A 22,194-nucleotide genomic window follows, 5' to 3' on the forward strand; every position below is an offset into this window, starting at 1 on the left:
GCTTCAACTTCCTCCATATCTTCTTGGAATGTCATTTGCATCCCCTTAGTCCTTTTTCCAAGCATCAGTGTCAGAAGATGTGTGTTTGCTGTTGGTAAGCAGATTTTGGTGCTCTCTGTTGCTGCTTTGTGGAAGTGAGCTCAGCTTACCCACATAACTTGGAGTATCACCTTTTCCCCTTACCCTTTGCTATCCCTGCCTCATTTTTACAGAGAAAACAGATCCTGGAATGAACCAACTGCTCTTTGTTCTCTGTCAGTCTCATTTTGTGCATAGGACATCCACAAATTTAAGAATTTGTTCAGCATGGGTGCTTGCAGAGAGTTTTTTTAGACCTTTCACAGATTATTTTATGTTTGAACTTAACTTTATGTTAAGTTCATTGCTTAACACTTTTGTGTTTCTCACTGCTAACCCAGACACTGCAGAAATGCCACATTGCCTCAGGATGGTTCCTGCCTCTCTGTTCAGAGTGAACTCTACCCACACATGGATGGATTTTTTCATTTCTCCACATTCATAGGACCACAGGATGGTTTGGGCTGCCCTAAAAGCTCAGGAGGTTTCTAGTCCAACCTCCTGCACAGAGTAGGGTCAGCTGTGAAGCCAGAGCAGGTTACTTATGGCTTTGTCAAGTCTAGACACAATCCAAAACAAGGGCTGTTAAATCTACTCTCCCTTTTGTATTTGAACAGGACACTGCCCTTTTTGAAGACCCCCGAGTTTTTTGTTTCGTTTGGGGTAAGGATTTTTGGTTCAGTACCCTCTTCTCAATTCTCTTAATTCTTAGTTGTGCCTGGAACCTGACTTGTAGAGGTGAAGCCAGCTGGTGTCATTTGGATATTGACTGACCAAGCCTTTCTGAAAAGTTTTTTTTGCTGTTTTAATGTGCAGAACTGTCCCCTAAACCTCTAGTTACACCTTTTCTAGCTATGCCTCATAGCTGAGGACTCAAAATAGAGGAGTGAGGTTTTTAAATCACAACAAGTGAAATCAGAATAGCTTTTCTCCCAGAGTTTGTGTTCTTCCACTGAAAATCTGAATTGCTGCAGGAGGATTTGGGTCAGGGAGGTAGGTAAACTGTGAATGTATATATTTTAATTGGTTTTTTTGCAAAGGAAGAGTCATTTGAGTGAGATGATGTGTCAGTAAATGGAGATTCTTTCATGTATGTTGCCTCCATGTGCAGTTGATGTGCTCTGAAATCCACACAGAGCTGTGTCTGTGTTTTACATCAGCACAGGTGGGCTGGGGATCACAGCTGAGGCAGTTTGTTCTGTGTCTGTGCCTTTGCACCACGGGCTTGAGGCACTGCAGGCAGGACACAGGCACAACCTAGAGCATATTTAGGCTAAAGATAGCCTAAATTTCTTAAATTTGGAGACATATTTTTATATGAATAGGCTTCTGATAGCAAGAACTGGAAGTTTTTCAATAACTTTTTTTTCTCTAATAGTTTACCATTATCTTTATTTACAGCAATTTCAACAATAGTGGAATGTGTCCCTGCTCATGGCAGGGGTTGGAACAGGATGATCTTTAAGGTCTCTCCCAACCCAAACCATTCTAGGATTGTGTGAATATACACAAACCTCATGGTTACTTCATCTTCATCCATTTCTCTGAAGTGATACTCCAGTTTTATTGCTACAGCTGAAAAGACTGAATCAGTTATAAAATGTCATTTTTCTGTGGCATATTCTATGCAGTAGCACTGAATGAAATATTACTGCTGCTGTGACCTGTCTGAAAATACTTCTTTGTATTACCTTTGTCCAACTTGAGTCATTTTATCAGGAGTTCTTGATTTTTGTAGTTTTAAGGGAAAAGTGAACTTCTGCTGACATTAAGTTTTGTCCACCTGTGCTGCAAGACAGCAGGAGCCATATGGCTACAATTAATGTAGCTGTAAATGAATTAATAAGTCCTGGTGACAGGCATGGCATATTTACAAAGTTTTGTTTTCCTCCTAACCACAGCAGCACAGCTTCCTGCAGGAGCAGTGTGATGGAGAGGGGCCCTTCAGAAACCTGAGTAGTGTTACTGACTCTGGGTTTGTGGGTAATTCTGACTTTAATTCAATTTTCACCTCAAGTATCAACCATCAATTTTCAACTAAGTCTAAGCTGAAGAAAGGACTTTCATTTTTCCTCCAAGCACATGCTGATAAATAAACAGTACAAATTGGGCTAATGTTTAAAAAAACACAACTCTCTTGACTGAGCAAAAATAAACTAAACTCTATTATGGTCACTTATTATGTGTCCAAAAACATATTTTGTTACCTCAGTTTTAGCTGAATCTTTAAAGCACTAACTAATATGATGAGCAATTTGTTGATCAGTTACACATGAAGAATTTTCTATTTTAAGCTTTTTGTTTCTGAAACAGAGACAGAATTTCTTGAAACACAGATGACCTTTGTTTTGTGTTAAAATTTAGTCACATTTGCATGATTTAACTTTGTTGTGTTTAAAGGTGCTTAAGCACAGTTTAAAAAGCAACCTGGGCTGGGTTAGAAAGTCACTGGTTTGTGTCTCAGTGCTGGGTCACTGCACTCAGTGTTTCAAAGGCTTTCAGTGTCATAGGTCACAAGAGTTACCAGATATTAATTTGGGTCAAATCTACAGCTCAGGTGTTTCTGCAGCTGTTTTTTGAAAGATTTATTTTTTTTTTCTTTTTATCCCTGAGAATAATTTTTTTAAAAATAATTTAATTTCTTAATTTTTTCATCTTGTTTATTTAAACACACTGTTGTCTACACTGAGTGAGTGTCCTAGAACCTTTTGCTGAAATAAACAGGGAAAATATCTGTCTCAATGAAAGCTAAAATGTCATGATGGAGATGGGAGCACACTCAAAAGTTTTCTTGATCTCCTTTGGATGACTTGAGCAAAGGCATCTTCAGCTCCCAGTTGGCTTCTTGAGTTGGAAGTAAAGATAGATTTATAATAGGTTTAATAGTTTGGAGGGTATAATTTCTGTTCACTGGATCAGAGCTCTGCCCAGGTAAATAAGCCCTGTTATTTATTGGTGGACCCCTGTTATTTATTATATGGTGGACAGATTTTTCCAAATAATTGTAAATTCAAGCTCTGCACAATGCTTTAAAATTGCAACTGTTCATTTTCATGAATCTGAAGGATATTTGTCTCAGAGATCCAGCACAGCACAGAAATGTTGGGGGTGGCATGTTGTATAAAAAAGAATTACTTTGCTGGTGTGTTGTGTACATATTTGAATGTCCTGGATTTCCTGCTGCTGTTGGACCATCTGGATTTGGTTTTAGCTTCTGATCTTCTGCCATGACCCTTACAATCACCTAAGCTATTTTTGTGCAGTATGTAATACCATTGGTTATCCAGGCTTACAGTGCTTTTCTCACAGTGAGCATGACAAGTATTCTCCTCACATCCATATCTCCTGTACTTGCATTTTAGCTTAAACATGGATTGTTTTTTTTAATTTGGTTTAGTGCTTTATATTTAATGTTTTGTATTTCAGAATCAGTTTCCTCACCTGAAAGTTCTTACAAGATTTTAACTGAGAGTTGTTCATCTTTGTCATACAATCACAGAGGAACTTAAAAGCTGTAGCACTGAAGAACTGTTTGATTACTTTAAGCTTTGTTGGCTAAATTTGGGACCTCTATTCTAATTTTATTGAAAAATAAAAGCTTTCTTCCTCCAGCAATCTGTGGGACAAATTTATGCTTAATCACAGGAGTGCCTTCTTTCTCACTGTATGTCCAGCCCTTCTGGTTTCCTTGTGTCAGGGTGGAGCTGAACCTGGTGTTTCTGATTTATGGAGCTCCAGAGAGAACTGCTGCTGGCCAAGCCTGTCTAGCCCTGCCTTCCAAACCATTCCTGGGGATGGGATTGCTTTCCATCACTTGCACTCCTGTGTGGTCTGTGCCCCAGAGGTGTAGGAGGGGGTTAAAGACCACATGGACATCCAGGCTTCTCCTGTGCCCTGTGACACCTCAGCTGCTCTGTCTTCCTGATGTGTCACACATGACAAAAATCAATTTGCTGACCTGTTCTGTTTCCCCTGTGTTCTCTTTCCTTGTGTTCTTTCACATTACAGGATTTAGCAATTAGAACTTCTGCTTTAATTGGGTGATCTTCGTTACTGGCAAGCACTGTTTGCTTAAATCTCACATTAAATATTTTTTTAAGGAACAATTGTTTTGTTTCTGATTTTTTTTTTCCAATTCTCTCCCTCAGATGGTAAAAGCAATCCAAGTTCTTCGAATCCATCTGCTGGAGCTGGAAAAGGTCAATGAACTCTGCAAGGATTTCTGCAGTCGTTACATTGCCTGCCTGAAGACAAAAATGAATAGTGAAACTCTATTAAGTGGAGAGCCTGGAAGTCCTTACTCACCTGTGCAATCTCAGGTGTGTTTCCAATGCTGTTCAGTGGATTTTTGCTTAGATTTCCTTAGGAAGTTACACCTATGCTTCTTTTGCTATCAGTTTGCAAACAGAGTTTCTGCAGTTTCCTGTATTCTCTCAAATCAGGTATTAAGAGTAGAAAGAGATTTTTGTTTGATTTTGTGTTTTGGTTTGGTTTTTTGTTGGTTTTTTGTTTGTTATGGTTTGGTTTTGAGGTGGTTTTTTTCATTTGGAGGGAGGATGTGATTTATTTTGTGCTACTGCCCAACGGACAAATTTGTTGAAATGTGCCAGAGCACAGAGTCAATTTTTTCTTGTCTGTCTTCCTTTTATGATTTTCTCTCAGTTCAGCAAGTGGAGCCTGGATTTGTTATTTGGTTGGAAGGAGGTTAGGAAACAGAATAAACAAAGAAGAAAAATTTTGCTTGTTAAGGCCTCCTTAGTCTGCCTCCTTCATTAAAACATTGAGATGACTGATGCACTTTATACACAACCTGTATTCTGGAATAAATAGACAATATCTGATGGATTAAAGTTGCAATGTTGCATTTTCTGTATTAAATAGAGCACAATTAATAGGTCATGGTTGATGTTTTTGCTGTCAGATGCTGCAGAGTGAGCCCTGCCACCACAGTACCCTTCTGTGAATTACTCATGTATGTGATGCTCTGCATTAAAAAAAAGCCTCAATGACTTTTAAACGTCACTTTCTGGACTCCTTTTAAAGGTTTTGATGTCTGGAAGTGTGGAAAGGAGATTCTAAAATCAGGCAAAAAAAAGCTTTTAAAATGTTTTTTTCTGTATATCTCTTACAGTTTTCTGTAGAGATATGAGGGACCCATTTTGCATTTGCTATTGAAAGAGATTATTCATACATACTAAGGAAATGTGTAAGAGTTTGCATGTGCAAGGTTGAGTAAGGGCTATCTTGAGCAGAATAAAACATACTGAATATTTAATACATTATGTTCAAATTGAAGGAATTGAGGTAATAACTAAAATTCTAAAGTTTTGATGCTTGTAATAAGAGCATCAAGGGTCATTTCATTTGTCCTTTTTCCCTCTTGCCTTTGGAAACTGTTTCTTATTCTTTACATACCTAGAACTAAAATTTCTCAAAATTGTTTTGCATATTTTCTAGCAGTTGCTTTCATGAGGGTTTTCAAAGGTAATGGTTGGTGATAATGAGGAAGTTAATGTAGGTAATGATGAACCCCTAATGGAGTATTTTTCTCTTTGAAGGTAATCCTGTGATTAAACTCCAAACATATTTTGGAGCCAAAAATACCTAAAACAAATTACACAAATACACAAGCATGCTTGATCTCTTTACATGAAAATAAAAATTTAAAAAATGTAAGCAACTAATTATTTTCTTTTTCTAGCAAATTCCAAGTGCCATTGCAGGCACACTCAGTCCCCAAGGGATCGTGGTGCCAGCATCAGCATTGCAGCAGGGAAATGTAACTATGGCAACAGTAGCAGGTATGACACACTAAAAACAACTGGCACCTTGCTCTTCATCTTGATTTACCTTGTGATTGTTGCAAAAACTACACAAATACTTGAAAAAGTGTGATTTAATACCTGAAAAGTTGTAGTAGTACAGTCAAGTGCTTTACTGGTTTATGAATGTTTGTTTAATTTATATGTTTTCCAAGTGTGTCTATGGGAGTGGCAGTTACATATATAATATTAAGAGATCTTAATGTGCAACACTACATTTGTTAAATTTTCACAGACTGTGATGTTTGACTTCTTTTTACCTTTAAAAAGAAGAATTCTATTTCACAAAAACATGCATTACCTAAACCATTGCACTTGTTGGTTGCCTCCTGCTCCTTGGAGTTTGGAACCACACACCTACTGTAAAATCCTTCATGTCCTTTTATATGGAAATTACATTTGAGATTAAGTGTTTAGTCTTGCTTCTCAGCAAGGTTTCAAATCAAACCCAGCTGCCCTAAGAACTGGCCACACTGAGGTGTGATTTTGGTGTTGAGACCCTTGTTGGTTGATGACTTAGCTCACTTAAAACAACATGAAGAACTCTTTTATAGCCTGATAATCATGGCATTTTCCTTTGAAAATAGATTTAGAATGCCCAAAATACAGAGAAATAGAATCAGATTTTGCACAGTGTTTTGTGAATGGCTGTAAATTTTAGTGTGCAAAGAGCACATCTTGCCTGATGACTAGAAAAAGATAATTAATATATTATTAAAAGTCTTGTATGGTGTGCAGTGGTGCTGTGTTTAAAGAAAATAATACTTGAAGGGGTTTTTCCTGCCCATAATCTGTGTTTCTGTTTTGCTTCCAGGGGGGACAGTGTATCAGCCAGTCACTGTGGTCACTCCACAAGGACAGGTGGTGACACAGGCACTGTCACCTGGCACTATTCGCATCCAGAACTCTCAGGTTTGTTCCACAAGCTCCACACAATGGTGATCTGCTTGGAAATACATCTCAGGGGGTTTGGGAGTTTTGATTTAAATTTGACACACTGGCAGAAGGAGCTCTGTGTACACACAGACTAATTAATTGTAAATTGGTGCAGCCACTGCTGTGGGAGGTACAGGTTGTAGGAAATGTCATAAGGTCCTCCTTGCCACAACAGCTCATCAGAGTTCCTACCTTTTAATTGTGTTCTTTTACTGATGCCAGAAGAGTTATAGGTACATGAAATAAAAGAAAAAAACCAAAACAACAAACTAAAATTTAAAAAGAAACCCATCTCTAAACCCAATCAACAACAACAAAGAAAACCCAAATAAAAACAAACAAGCAAGCATACCAAAACAAACAGCCAAAATCAATCAAACAAAATCAAAAACAAACAAACAAACCAAACAAAACAAAGACAGACAAACCCCACACCAATGCAAACCCAAAACCCCTCTGAATTAAATGAATACTTTTTCAATGATTATAACTTTTCTAATCATTGAACTTTGTTTATGGCTGGATAGATTTCATGTATTACATTAAGGTGCCTCACTACTATTTTGAGAAATTTGACTTTTTATTACAATGGCAACCAATAGAACTGTGAAGCTGTATTGCAGAGCTTAACCCTCAAAATATTTAATTGAGACTCTGGGAGATCCTAATTTTGTCCCTTTATAACCTAAAATATAAGTGCCAGCACTCTTTTGTTGGAGGCTCTTAAGAGTTGATCTGAAGAGTTCAAAGAAACAGCTAAAGAAAAAGAAACATGAAAACTTGACCATCTTCTGGTATAGAAAACCTTGCTGGCTTTCTCTGGAAGTGGTAAACCAAATCTTCCTGGAATCTGGATTTAATTAGAAATGTGAATGAGGAGCTCCCATCTCCCCAGCATAAAATCTGTTGGTAATCACTGACTCACTGGTTTCTTTTCCCCCTTTTTCTGGCCTTCCAACCAAAAAAGTGTGCACAGAGTGTTCTTTGAATTGGCAGGAGAATATCTGTACTCAGCCATGTCCCCCCCTAGAACACAGACAGCTCTGTCCTCACACACCTCTCAGAAAGAAATGTGTAAAATTACACTCCTGGACTGAAGGGATTTGGAAAAATTGAGGGTTTTTTACCTTTAATGAAAAGAAAAATAAAATACTGAGAGGAAAATAATGCCTCTAGCCTATAAATAAAAAAGGAGTTGACCTCCTGTATGCATCTGTGACTACTCTCGATGTTAGTTGGAGTCTCCAAACCCACCTATGCAAAGGTCACTAATTGAAAATCCTTCTTAAGTGTTTCAGAATGCTGTGGAGGTAGGGAAAAGCACTGTAGAAAAGCTATTGAAAGTTCATTATAAAGCTTCCATATGCAAGCAGGTTATTTAGAATGTAAGACATTACTTTGGAAATTAAAATGTGCTCCAGATATATATTTGTAGTAATTTGATAACCTAAACCTTGTTTAAAACTAATTTCCTGCATATTGATTGGCTTAAGAAATTGCTCCAATTTGTCTGGAAAACCTGATTTAGAATTATTTTGGTCACAATTGTCTGAAATAGAGTCTTATAGGACAGCACATAAATTGTGCTGTTTCTTTCTATTTCTGCATAAGCATTTAAGAATATATTCCCAAACATTCAGATAACCAATGTGCAAATGATTTGATGAATCCATAGGAAGTGAAAAACAAAGATAAAGAAATATGAATATTTAGGAAGTAGTATGAGTGTTGTAAAGTGAATTATAGGTTCTGCTGTATGGATCTTAATGCTCTTTGTGAATTTAATGCATTTATTTAGCAGGACCTTTAGCATCTTTTTTTGCAACTGCAGCATAATAATTAATTTTAATTTATTCTTCATTTAAGTCTTAAATCAGTAATATTTTACAGCTTCCATAGTTGTTTATGTTTGCACACAGTGAGTATATTCAAGATATTCAGGCCTAATTTCTTTTCATTCCTTCTATAAATGAGTTTTCATTTATTTATACAGAACTGCCATGACTATGTTAACTGCTTTATTTCTCCTAAAATTAAATGTGCAGCTCCAGTTGCAATTAAACCAAGATCTAGGCATCTTGCATCAAGATGATGGCTCATCAAAAAACAAGAGAGGAGTTCTTCCCAAGCACGCTACAAATGTGATGAGATCTTGGCTTTTTCAGCACATAGGGGTAAGGACTGAGCATGGGCAGTTTTTTATGTAGCTCTTTCTTGTGGTCTCTTACAATTTTTCTTCATAAACAAGGTGAATTTATTCTGTTGTCAGTTATGGAATCTCAGTTCAGCTTTCCCTGGAGTCATTTGGAGTAGTTCCACAGTCTAATGCTGGTTGGCTTTTAGTATTGTTTTAATAAATATGTTACATTCCTACTGCATGGTCTCAATAAGTGCTTTTACAAGGAGCCTTTCTTCATTTCATTTGTTGAGAACTTAATGCTCTCTACACCCTGTTTTGTGGCACAAGGAAAAGTAATTCCACCTGTATTTTGCAGTGTTTTAGGGGTATTTCACATTTTCTGTCTTTATCTCCTTTCCAGTCCTTCTGATGTGTACCAAGCATGTCTATCTGCTTGTGCTTTCAATTGGCCTCCCTTTGCATGAATACTCTGAAAGGATAAATGGCTCCCAGGCTATTTCAATGCTGACTTGATTGATATTTTGCCTTTTACAACTGGTTTGCAGCAGAGAATGGATCCAGGGAAGCTGCGTGTGCACTTCTTGTGTTACGTGCCCTGTCCTCATCTGCTTAGAGCAGCTTTATTTAACTCCAGTGCTCCTTTATTTAACTGAGTGCTCCTCACTTCTCTCATATGACACTGCCCTGGCCAGCAGAACTAATCAGAGCTGCTCACATGCTGTGCTGCCCAGGGATCACGCTCTTTAATAAAGACTGTCAGCCATGAGAAGCTTTTTCTTCTGAATTACACAGCAGCAGCTTCATGGTGCCACAGACACTCTCAAGGATAAAATCAGTTTTTGTGTAGTGAAGCACTCTTTGTTGAATTATTTTTGTCTATAAAAGTTTGGGAGGTTTTCTAAGGTTTGTGTTTTAATGAGTCAGGTGGCCTTAATCCATCCTTTTTAATCAGATGTAATAAAGGAGTTCTTATTTTTGATGAGGAGATGAAAAACAAGCTTATGCCTTTTTTGTTTGCTTTTCTGGCCTCTGTAGCATCCATATCCAACAGAGGATGAGAAGAAGCAGATTGCAGCACAAACAAATCTGACACTACTCCAGGTTAACAATTGGTAAGAACAAAACCCTTAATATCTGTCCTTGTCTCCATGTGCTTACTGCTCAGAAATAGTGAGGAGGATAACTTGGACATCTGGAGTTGAACTTAAATATTCTACATATGTTACAAAACATGTATAGAAGAGAGATCTGTGCGCTGGCACACAAGCACATTATTTTTATAAGGTATAATAATACTCATGCCATTTAAATTATATAAGGACTCCAGAAAACATTGCAGCATTATTGGGTTCTGTTCCAGTGCTGAGCGAGATGGAAGTACTCTCATGTCTCTTCTGCAAGTAAAGAAGTTGAAGTCTAAAGGCATTTTTAGTGGCCTGGTGGCTGCAGGTGTTTCAGTTACTGTTAGCAGATTCTGTTCTGTATCAAGGGATGCTCTCTCTGAATGGAGAGGCAGTTCCTCAGCTCCACCAGTTCATGGTTCAGCAGGTTTTGTCATGTCTTATCTTTCCTGGAGGTGTAAGATAAGACACCTGCCCTGCAGAAGAGAGGAGGGAAGGTGCTGACACATGTCCTGTTCTCCTTGTGGCATCAGTTCCTAAAATTGCTGCAGCAAAGTCCCACTGGGATCTGCCTCAGATTTCAAAGAGGACACTGGCTGTGAGGCTCTGGAGGGGTCCAGGGGGGAAATAGCCAAGATAGTGACAGAACACTGGTTCCAAAAGTGGAACAGGGTGGCTGTGCCTGTGTGACATGTGGCCATGGAGCTCTGTGCTGGGATCTGACTGCTGTCTTTGCAGAGCATTCTGTTACACCTTAGGAACCTGCCAGCTGCACCTGATTTCCTCCCATTGCAGGTAAACTTGGGACCTGGATGTATCTTTTTATATTTTTTTGAAGATGATATCTTCAGTCACAACTCCCTGCCATAGCTCACTGTGTTGAAGTTGATTCAGTTTCAGTATTTTCTTGTTCACTAGCAGAAAGGGGAAGGAGAGCAATTAGCATGCTAAAGTAAGCAAGTGAAAATCAGAGAACTGAAATGAACCAGGACAGACCTGACAAATGTCTTTGCTGTCATCTCCTGGATCAGGAGCCCTTGGAAAGGCAGGGAGCCTGTGAAATAAGTAATGCAGAAGCTTAAGGGAGTAAATGAAACCAGACCAAACAGAGCAGGTTAGGCAGGGGCTAGACTTTAGGTGAACCCTAATGAGAGGAGTATCAGCTTTCTGAGCTGGGCTGTCAGCAGGTTTTCTGGTGCTTAGTTTTTAATAAGATCCTGAAGGGTACATACATCTGTTGTGCTGTCTGGAGATTTTTTCCTTCTGAGGTGGGGGAAAAATGCTGTTAGTGCAAAAGGATAGAAGTGCTTTCTTAGCTGGTTTGCCAAAATTGAAGGATGCTGATGTTCTAGGAGTGGTTCTACACTTTAAAAAGAATGTGAAGCCCAGCTGATAGAAGATTTCATATTCCTAATTTTATTTTTCCTGCTGCATACTTTGTGAATGTGAGAGACACGGAATTTACAGCCAACTGATCCTAATTCACCTTGCCCTCGATTGTATTTAGGTTTATCAATGCTAGAAGGCGAATTCTTCAGCCAATGCTGGATTCCAGTTGTTCTGAAACTCCAAAAACAAAGAAGAAAACAGCCCAGAACCGACCAGTGCAGAGGTTCTGGCCTGACTCCATTGCCTCAGGAGTTGCTCAGCAGCAATCGAACGAGCTCACGATGTCAGATGGTGAGGAGAGCTGCCTGAACATGGATCACAAAGTTATTCCTCTCTGACAGGGAAAGGGAGGGTTTGATGCCTGTGCTGGGAGGGAAACTTCTGGATATTTCAGTATAAACGTGGTTTTAATCTGGGAAAGCATAACAGAAATGTATGACTTTTTTCCTCTTTTTAACACTTTTCTGTGGTTGAAGCAAGGGTATTGTATTGGATGGAATTCATGTTGAGAAACTTGCTTTTGTTTCAAAAGTTATGAAATGACAGAATAAAAGATGTAAAACTGAGATGTACAGCTGAGTTCTCTCTGTGTGCACATCAGGAGTGTCCTGTTGGATGAGCAGCACTGGGCTGCAGCTTCATGGCTGAGCAGCTGCAATTCCACATCTGCCTCACAATGAGAGGCAGAAAAATATCACAGAACCTCCACAGGCTTTGACTGAAGTAACTTCCTCAGTGTCAGATCAAACAAAAAGATTTCATTTAAGCAAGATAAATAACTGCTTTAATGCCAGGATCATCCTTTCTGTCCTGCTGCTTGGTGCTTTATTCTTTCCAGTTTGTAACAAATTTTCCCTCAGCCTCTGTGGTGGTGTTTACAGGGGTTTCAGGATGAGGGAAGAGATGAGGATCTGACTCCATGTTTCAGAAGGCTGATTTATTATTTTATTATATATATTATATTAAAACTATACTAAAAGAATAGAAGAAAAGATTACATCAGAAAGCTAGCTAAGAATAGAAAAAGAATTATAACAAAATCACTCAGCTTTTATGACTGACTGAGTCTGGACAGTTAGACTGTGATTGGCCATTAATTAGAAACAACCACATGAGACCAATCACAGATCCACCTGTTGCATCCCACAGCAGCAGATAATCATTGTTTACATTTTGTTTCTGAAGCTTCTCAGCTTCTCAAAAGAAAAAATCTTAAAGATTTTTCATTAAACATGTCTGTGACAAACCTCTGCTGGATCTGACAACCGCTTTATCTATTGAAGTTACCTTAAATCTGAACCTTTTGAATTTTGAACATTTTGAACCTTGAATCTGCCCTTTTTCTGCAAGGAATTAAGCTGGAATACTTTGCAGAAATGGCCTTGTGGTGACTTGACTGGAGACTTGCTGTAGTGGGTGTCCATAAGACAGATTTAAGATTCACAACACAAAAGTTTAAGATTCCTGACCAACCTAATTTTGACATTTCCTGACATTTAACTATTTGACAACCAGACCAAACAAAGCAGGTTAGGCAGGGGCTAGACTTTAGGTGAACCCTAATGAGAGAAGTATCAGCTTTCTGAGCTGGGCTGTCAGCAGGTTTTCTGGTGCTTAGTTTTTAATAAGATCCTGAAGGGTACATACATCTGTTGTGCTGTCTGGAGATTTTTTCCTTCTGAGGTGGGGGAAAAATGCTGTTAGTGCAAAAGGATAGAAACAATTTATCTTCTATTTTAGTATAGTTCCTTGAGTTTCTGTGTTGGGTAACTGTTGATTAAAGATAATTAGTTCTGTGGTAGCCATTGATTAGCAAAAAGCCCCATAAACAGAAGGCCAGAGTGGTGCTGAAGTGCTGTGGTTGTGCCTCCTGCAGGTGCTGTCGTGACCATCACAGCCCCAGTGAACATGAACGTGGACAGTCTGCAGTCCCTGTCCTCGGACGGCGCCACGCTGGCGGTGCAGCAGGTGATGATGGGCGGGCAGAGCGAGGACGAGTCCGTGGACAGCGGCGACGACGACGGCGGCGACCTCTCGACAGCCAACATCGGCGGGCTGGTCCTGGACAACAGCGACTCTCTGCAGTAGGAACCAGAGAGCCTGGAGGAAAAAAACACTTAGGAAAAAGAATGGACTGACTGACTGACTTTTTATAGTTTGCACAGCAAACATTTTACACAAGTTTTATTTCTAATATGTTTTATATGTAGATATAGAAGGGTGCACTTTTTTGTATTTCATAGTAAGCTTAAAGAGTGTTTTTGCAGGTGCAGCAACTTCTTTCAAATGTGTTTTGGTTTGGTTTTTTTTTTGGTTTTTTTGTTTATTTTCCTTTCCTTATTTCAGAAAATTATATCTAGTAATATAAAGAACCACGTAAGCACCCCTTCGTTCTCTGAATTGGAAGTGCTGCAGTTTCTGATGAATTATGCAGTTTCAATTAGTGCTGTTATTTAACACAGCTTTTGATGGGCAGGTGATGTAAATTTAAAGCATGTGACACTAGTGTGTGAAACTTGATTATTGAGTTAGATGCATATATTTGAAAGATGCTTCTGCACCTTAAAAACTGCTAGTCTGAGGTGGACAGCAACACACATAAAAAGGAACTGTTGATGTGTGATTCAGTAGAGAATGTATGGCAATTTAAATAAGTTTAGTTTCTCTCATAGTCCGTGAGCCTGTTTATCATTTGCTATAAAAACTCCTATTTTTACCTTGCTGGGGTTATTGGATAAAAAAAAAATATTTTTATAAATTCACTAGAAATTGGGATGACAACTGTATTAAGCAGGAGAAAAAAAAAATAATTTCCAGAGGGGAAAAATAAATGTTTAGTATTCCTATTTGGAAGGTCTGAAAATTGACCCAATTTAATAAACAAGCCTACAGTAGCATTCTATGATTCTCAGCTATCCCACAGTGATATACTATATTTGATAATAGCATAAGAAGGGCCCACTGTTTGATGGGATTTTGATATTGTCAAACATTGATTTATATTATGTGTAAACTAATATTCAAATTGCATAACTCTGTATCTAGACTTGTATCTGAAAATATTTGCTAAATGAATATTCAGGTAAGTAAGTTGAAATACCCACAACTTTTCCAATTATTAGAGAAATTTAACAGTTTATAGTTTGTACAATTGAATCTAAAAAAAATGAAAAGTTGCCTACTATACAGTCATGAACTCTGCTATTTTATTGCATTTGAAATATTTTCCCCTAATACAAAAAGAAAAATATAACCTGGATTTATATAAAATTTCTCCAGATCTGAAGTTTACTACCAGAATATACAGCAGGCTTTGTTAGAGTAGGAAATCCTTGTGTGTCATTTAAAAAATGAAGAGCTGGTGATAAAAAACAGCTGGGTTTTGGTTTGGTTTTGTTTTGTTTTGGGATTTTTATTTTTTTTTTTGTTGTGGTAACAGTTCATTTTTTTCATTTTCCCAAAGTTTGAAGTCTGTGATTGTCTATCCATGAACACTTGCTTTTGGAACTTTGTATTTCCCGTTGTTGAGTACAAATAAGAGACTCAAGAGCCTCATGCTATGATCAACACCCTCTTTTGTCCCTGTCCATTTGTCACAGTGTTGGCTTAGATCAAAGCCAGAATTTCCTTCTGATTTTGACCAAATCTGGGTGTGTTTCTAACATGACAGGGAGAAAGGTGGTCACCTTTAGAATTTTAAGACACTGTATTTGAACAAAGCCCTTTGGCAGATGCAGATATTTATTGAATACCTAATTTCTGCTTCTCAGAACCCTCAGGCACTTGCTGAGGTGCCCTTGGTTCCAGGAGGATGAAGGATTGTGCTGCTGGACATGCTGAGGTGGCTGGAGGCTGCTCATGGCAGATTGTCTTCCAAGGCAAGGCTGAGTTGGTAGGAAGAAAAGCTTCAGGAGGAAATTTCAGTGGCATTGCCACACACACATGGAGGATAACAGGAGTTCCCAGTGACTGGGAGTTTTTGGTTTCTTTTTTATAGTTTTCACTCAACACAAGAGGTGTTTCTGCTCTGGCTCTCACTGACTCCTGGCTGAGGATCTTCCTTAGTTCAAGGGCTGTCATGATCTCTCCACTGAATTGGTGATGTCTAAGAGTTTGTTTTCTTCTCATTTCTCTGCTTTGCCACTCATGTGCCATGTTTGATAAACAGCACAGGAAATGAATAATGGAAGATGAATTAGGAAGGCTTTGACATAGCATGGCTGTCTCAAAGGCTGCTGTCAAATCCAGTTTGACACCAAAACACTTTAAAAGACAAACCATGTACAGATCCTGCTCCTTTGGAAGCATTCAGCCCCTACAAAAGATAGCTCAGATTACTGGAACTCAGATTCTGTATTTTTGTTTTTAGTTGTTTTTAACTCCAAGAGTGCTCCATTACCCCCACCATCTCCATTCAATAGCAGATTATATTTGTTGGTTTGTTTGGGGTTTTTATTGGAAACAACCAGGCCTCAGGGTTTGCAAACTTATGAAAGTTTATTTTTCAGAAAGAAGCCATTTTCTAGTTAGTTTTTTTAAATTTTATTTTAAATCATTACTCCCCTCACCTTATATGCAGCAGAAGTTCTTTTCTTCCAAAATATGACCTTGCCTTCAGCAACTTTATCAACTCCTGGAGACTGAAGTTGACAGAGTTTACTGTGAAAGGGGAATATGGAATAGTTTCACTGTCAGATTAGAAACATTAAAAAAATATAGGGGCTTGAATTCCTAAAACTGAAAAGGCTTCACCAGTGTAAAACTATTGCTTAACATGTGAAACTCAAATATTTTCTTTCAGTTCAGTGAGAATTCTGTAGTGGGTGTGAACTGCAGGGAAGTGCTTGTTCTTTTCATAATTTAAAAGAAGAAAAAACAAGTAGAGTACTTTGGGTTTTTTATCTTTTTTTTTTTTTTTTTCCTGTGTAGGAAGGATTGCTGGTTTCAGCAAAGCATCACCATTCAGGAAAGGTACATGTTTACATTAGTTAAAAAGTCTTTACAGGGGACCTGACTTTGAGTCTTTGTATATTTCCCCCTGCCCACAGTTAAAGTCATTTTCATATGCAATGGAACTAATTTGGTTTTTGAATCAATGTGATTCTTCTGCAAACACAATTATTGAAACTTTTAATTTTTATATTTTTTCACTCTAACCCAAAACAGAGTTCTCAGTCCAATTTTTTTCAATATTCCTGGAACAGGCAAGGCAATTTTCTGTTGTTTTTTATTAACTTTGGATGCATTGCAGTTCAGCAAATCGATTCCAAAACGATCAGAAGTTTCTGAACGACTGTTACAAAGAAATAATCACGTCAGAAAATGCTCAGAATCAGCTCTGGCTCTGCAGAAAGTTTTCTCCATCTGGATTTTGTGTCTCAGTGGAGTCCTGCTGACCTCAGGGAAGCTCCACATGGATCCATGTCAGGCTCATTTGCCTTCTCCTGGTACCTGCTCTGTGTCAGGAGTATTTGGAGAGCTCTCCTTGCCTGCACACCTGGGTCTTTTCCATGGAAACTTGGGTACGGATGAAGGGCTTGGCAGGGCAGGATTTCATGGTGACCTGGGGTGCAACAAATAAATCTTTTTTTTGATGTTCAAGATGCAGCCAGGAGGCAGACTGAGTGAGGAATCACAGTTCCCAGTTCCTGTGCTTCCAAAGTAGCTTTAGGTCCGTGGATATTGGAGTGGAATAGGAGCACACGTGGCTCAAACCCCAACTCCTGGCCTGAGCTTGGCTCAGTTGGTCAGATTGGTGCCAGTGACACCAGGGCACAGCTCTGATCCCCACGTGGGCCATTCCCTGGGGAGCTGGACTCCTTGTGGGTCCCTTCCACCTCAGATGTTCTGTGAAATAATCCATGGATTTGTTTCTGGAAGAATCACAAGTCCACCTTCCTGACTTCAGGAACTTGGCAGCCCATGGGACAAAACAAAGCCTTTCCAAGGGATGATAGTTGCACTTAAACAAAAATCCACAACACCCTGGTGTTTTGCAAAATTGGAACACATGATTTAATTGTAATTAAAGTTGATTTAACATTTTGTTTTCTGAAGCTGAGTTGTCTTGGGAGAAAAAAAATGAATAAGTATTTGTCTATGCAAGACACAAATGTCAAAAATGTGTGAATTACCCATCTTTAGGTACTGTATTGATATTGTCTTTCTGCCTTCTGTTCCTTTGATTAGTCTCTTCAACCTTTCAGCCTTACATTTGGCTTAGAGCTGAACAGGCAAAATGTAGTTTTGAAATCCTGTTGGAAATGTAACTAACCTTCATTCCCTCATGAAAATCTCGCATGTTAAACAATTGAGTGAAATGTTTTGGTTTCCTAATAATAAATTCAAGCTCTCACCACCTCCTGAAGACAGCAGATCCATGAACATGCACGTGTGACTGTGGTGTGCAAACCACCCAACCAGCAGCTGGATGCACTTTGCTCTTCCCTCTGCTGAGGACAAAAGCAGCTTCATTTTGCCAAATTCAGCATGGATTCCTTCCCCCCTTCCCTGCCCTTGGCATGCTCAACTCCTTCAGAGACCTTCTGGGCTGTTTAATTTTCAAGTCCTGCAGGAACCTGATGGTCCAGTGCAAAGTGCAGTGAAATTGGCACTGCTGTGTTTTTTGGTGATTGCCCAAATCAGGTAATTTGTTCATTCCTGTCGCCTGGAAATAGAAAATCCGTTCCTTTTCTGTGACTTAGTTCTTTAGGACCTGCTGAGTGATCACTGTTGGTTTTGCCAGAGAAAAGCAAGGTGTGAGAAGGCAGGGAAATGCCTTTCCAGCCTTGTAGACACATAAAGACTCATAGTTGGTGTTAATAAAATCCAGTGTTTTCAGGTGGTGACAGAAGCTGCCCATGCCCTGCCCAAGGATTGCAGCACTGGGTCTGTACAATTGACAATCTTTAAAATGTGAACCCTCTAACTTTTCTCTCTTTGGTTGTTAAGGGATTTTGAAGCAACTGATCTATCAAGGGATGAAATTAAAAATGAGAATATGCTTCATGGATGATTTATTTTTACACTGCTGCTCTCTGTGAACAGAAAAAGCACATTTTGGAAGCAAAGCATTTACATTGCTTTAACAGTATTGTTTGGCTGAAAGACAAATACGTTTTCAGGAAATCTTGAGCATAGTTTCAAACTATTTAACCAGTTCTTGGCCAGGGAAAGTCCTTGGCCCTTGTATTTGTTTGGGGTTTCTTGTTTATGCAAATGAAGAAAAATGTTTACTAGTTCTTACCAGTGTGGGGATTTTTATTACACTTTTGTAATGCAGGAGCAGCTTGGATGAAAGAAGGAATTAGCAGGTAAATAGTCCATCATGTTTGTGACTTTGGGTGGGGTTTTCTTTTTGTTGTTGTTTCAAAATTATCCATTAAAATGGCATGGACATCAAACTCCAAATAATGGTTCCAAGCATATATGGTAGTGATTTATTTGAAAACACTTTCTCTCTGCAAATCCCATGTGTTAACTTGTTTAGCCAGATTGTGACACATTTCTAAAATTACCATGTTCTACCAAATCAGAAATCTTCAGGAAATGAGCAGCTCCTTTATTACAAGATTCTTCTCAACTAAGAATCTCAAACTCATTTCATATCCAGCAAGTCCTGCTCAGCAGAGATTAAATCAGATTTAGGTAGTCTTGGATTTTACTTCTGCTGAGTACTGGAGCATTATTTATTCCCGCTGGAGCATTATTTATTGCTGCTGTCTCTTCCCCAGCATCTGGCATGGTGACACCCATGAGTGCCTCCAGAAGGGAAGAGAGCAGATTTTGGATCATGTTTTGTGGTTAAAGGGTTAATCTGCGGATAGACAAGTAGTTTGTGCTCTAGACAAAGGCGTATTTATCATTTCCTTGTCTGGCATTAGAGGGGTGTCTGAGAGTAGGGCCAATAACTCCTGGTGATATAACTGGAAATAATTTTAACTCCACTGCTGCCAGGGAGCAATCTTTTCCTTAATCTGAAATGAATAAACAACCTAACAAACAAAAAAAAATCCTACTCCTGTAAAGTACAAAGGGGAATGGCTTCAGACTGAGAGGGAGTAGGGTTAGATTGGATCCTAGAGAAGGTTCTTCCTTGGGAGGATGGGCAGGCCCTGGCACAGGGTGCCCAGAGCAGCTGTGGGTGCCCCTGGATCCCTGGAAGTGTCCAAGGCCAGGTTGGACACTGGGGCTTGGAGCAACCTGAGATGGTGTCCCTGCCATGGCAGGGGAGTTGGAACTGGATTATCTTTAAGGTCCATTCCAACCCAAACCATTCTGTGATTATATCAACTAAATTAGGTTCCATATTGAGTATTTTTAGTTGGATGGTTTCAAATCCTCCTAAGAGATAAATACCCTCTTCAAGAAGCCATTACAGGAATCAGAAGTAAATAGTTGAAAATAACTGGTGAGCTGGTTTGCTTTTGTGGAGCATCAGTTTACAAAGTCCTTTAGTCTGCAGCTTAGGGCTGTTCCTAAATAACTCTTCATAAAAACCAGACTAATATCCTCAAAGCTAAAACAAAGGAAAATAAATGACATACACAGTGTGAAATGAGGATTCTGCTAAAACAACCTAACAACATGGCTGGGACACATTAGATATTTATTTATCCATATATAAAGTCATGCAAGTTCAGAGTGTGTGAGGTATAAGGGATTACATCTGTTGTGTATTTAAAACACAGAATTAAAAATCACCATTTTGGTACCCTCCTAAAATCTGAAAGCAATGTGACCTCTGCAGGTGAAGTTTGGTTTCTCTTCCTGATGCAAATGAGGTATGATCTTGGGCTTGTGAAGTAATGAGGGAACATCTGTGGGTATTTCCCTTCTCTGTTGGACTTTGGGGTCACCACTGGCACAAAGCAGGAGCTGAGGCCCTTGGGCCCACTCCTGAAAATTATTCCTTGCACATTTTCCATTATTTTGATCCTGAATCCTAAATATGAACTGAAGCAAACACTAAATGTGTCTGTGGTAATAAAAATTAATTTTGATGATTTTTTGCTAAGATCCAAGAATTTTTCAAGTTACATTTTTGGAAGTCTTGAAGAAACATGCAGATCATGCTGAGCAGGGATTGTCCCTCTGTGCTGAGGCCACACCTCCAGGGCCGAGTCCAGTTTTGGGTCCCTCAGAGCAGGAGAGCCCTGGAGGGGCTGGAGCGTGTCCAGGGCAGGGAACGGAGCTGGGCAGGGGCTGGAGCCCCAGGAGGGGCTGAGGGAGCTGGAAGGGGCTGAGGCTGGAGCAAAGGAGGCTCAGGGGCCCTTGTGGCTCTGCACAAGGCCCTGCCAGGAGGGCACAGCCGGGGGGGTCGGGCTCTGCTCCCGGGGAACAGGGACAGGAGCAGAGGGAGCGGCCTCAGGCTGGGCCAGGGCAGGCTCAGCTGGGACAGCAGCAGCAATTTATTCAATTAAAGGGTTGTTAAACATTGCCAGGGGCTGCCCAGGGAGGTTTGGAGCCCCCATCCCTGCAGGTGCCTAAGGAAGGCCTGGAGGTGGCACTCAGACCTCTGGGCTGGGGACAAATTGGGGACCAGGAACAGCTTGGATTCAATCTCAGAGGATTTTTCCAACCTTCTGTGATTGAGTAACCAGTGATTGACTTTTCATCTTGAGGGTTGTGTGTGTCCCTTCTCCTGCAACATCTCACTATGAGCTACAAACTATGGGCACTTCCCTTAATTTCTTACCATTCATCAAATTCTGTTTCCTCACGTTTCTGCACAGCTCAGTTCATGGCCCTGTTTGGTGTTTCAGGTTTAGACTCCTTGCTCTCAGCAGAGACTGGCACACAGAAAAGACAAGGGGATTTACTGATATATGCAATTACAATAATTAGAAATTCAATTACTGTGCAGATATTGATTTTTCTAAGATACCTAGAATATATATGGTTCCATGGGCAGGATCCCAATTAAGGCCAGGAAGGAGAGAGAATATTTCTGTTACTTCTTTTTTTTTTTTTTTTTAATACACAAAAGGACTATTTTGCACAGCTGATTCTGATTAAGTTTCTTAACTCAGTACTGTAGCTGGATCCAGACCTGAAATCTCTTGAAAATTTTAAGCATCATCATCAAATGAAATTCAAAATGGCAAAACTCCAAAGGTTTTGAGGAACTGGGTTGGCATGTGTTAGGTAATGCCTGTGCTGCTCTCCCAACTTTCCAGATGCTGGAAACAATGTTCCTGACTCACTTGTACACACAGGGACACTTTGAGCAGCTCCAGAAACAATAATTTTCCTCTAAGATCCTCCATTCTGCTTTCAAACAACTGGTTTTGGACTTTTATAGTTTTGTTGGATTTTTTTGTTTTGTTTTGTTTGGTTTTTGGTTTTCTTTTTCTTTTTTTTTTTTTTTCTTTCCTCTTCCTTTCTTTGGAAACTGGCAACAATTAATCTTTGATCACACACCCTGGACTTTTTTTTGTGTCTCTTGAACTTCTGAACTGTGAATAGCCATGAGTAATGACTCTGCAAATCACTCCAGGATTCAAAGCCAGCTGCTGGAAAAAGCCCAACAGCCTTGGAGAGCTGAGCTGTGGGTGCTGCTATGGATGCAGTATCAGAATGATTTTTAAAACGGGTTTTAGTGGAGATGCACAATGCTGAAGCTAAATCATAGAAGAGAATCAATTAAGTTGAAAAGACCTCCAAGATACAGAGCCCAACCTTTCACCAATCCCCACTTTGTTCCCAG

At 39.4% G+C, this 22,194-nt stretch overlaps 1 protein-coding gene across 2 annotated transcripts in view; it reads left to right on the plus strand.

The window, feature by feature from the left end:
- PKNOX1 (PBX/knotted 1 homeobox 1) overlaps positions 1 to 14,377 on the plus strand; it is a 36,375-nt gene extending 21,998 nt beyond the window's left edge. Inside the window, exons 6-12 of one of the 2 annotated variants that reach the window (XM_064705938.1) lie at positions 4,227 to 4,397; positions 5,780 to 5,879; positions 6,715 to 6,812; positions 8,882 to 9,010; positions 10,012 to 10,088; positions 11,605 to 11,777; positions 13,363 to 14,377. In XM_064705938.1, the coding sequence (XP_064562008.1) occupies positions 4,227 to 4,397; positions 5,780 to 5,879; positions 6,715 to 6,812; positions 8,882 to 9,010; positions 10,012 to 10,088; positions 11,605 to 11,777; positions 13,363 to 13,574 (960 nt within the window). In that variant the 3' untranslated portion in view covers positions 13,575 to 14,377. The remainder of the gene's footprint in view (positions 1 to 4,226; positions 4,398 to 5,779; positions 5,880 to 6,714; positions 6,813 to 8,881; positions 9,011 to 10,011; positions 10,089 to 11,604; positions 11,778 to 13,362) is intronic. The other variant, XM_064705946.1, reaches the window with a different exon arrangement.
- Positions 14,378 to 22,194: the final 7,817 nt, after the last annotated feature.

The sequence above is a fragment of the Zonotrichia leucophrys genome, chromosome 1 (genome assembly GCF_028769735.1).
Source record: "Zonotrichia leucophrys gambelii isolate GWCS_2022_RI chromosome 1, RI_Zleu_2.0, whole genome shotgun sequence".
In the NCBI taxonomy this organism is placed as follows: Eukaryota; Metazoa; Chordata; class Aves; order Passeriformes; family Passerellidae; genus Zonotrichia; species Zonotrichia leucophrys.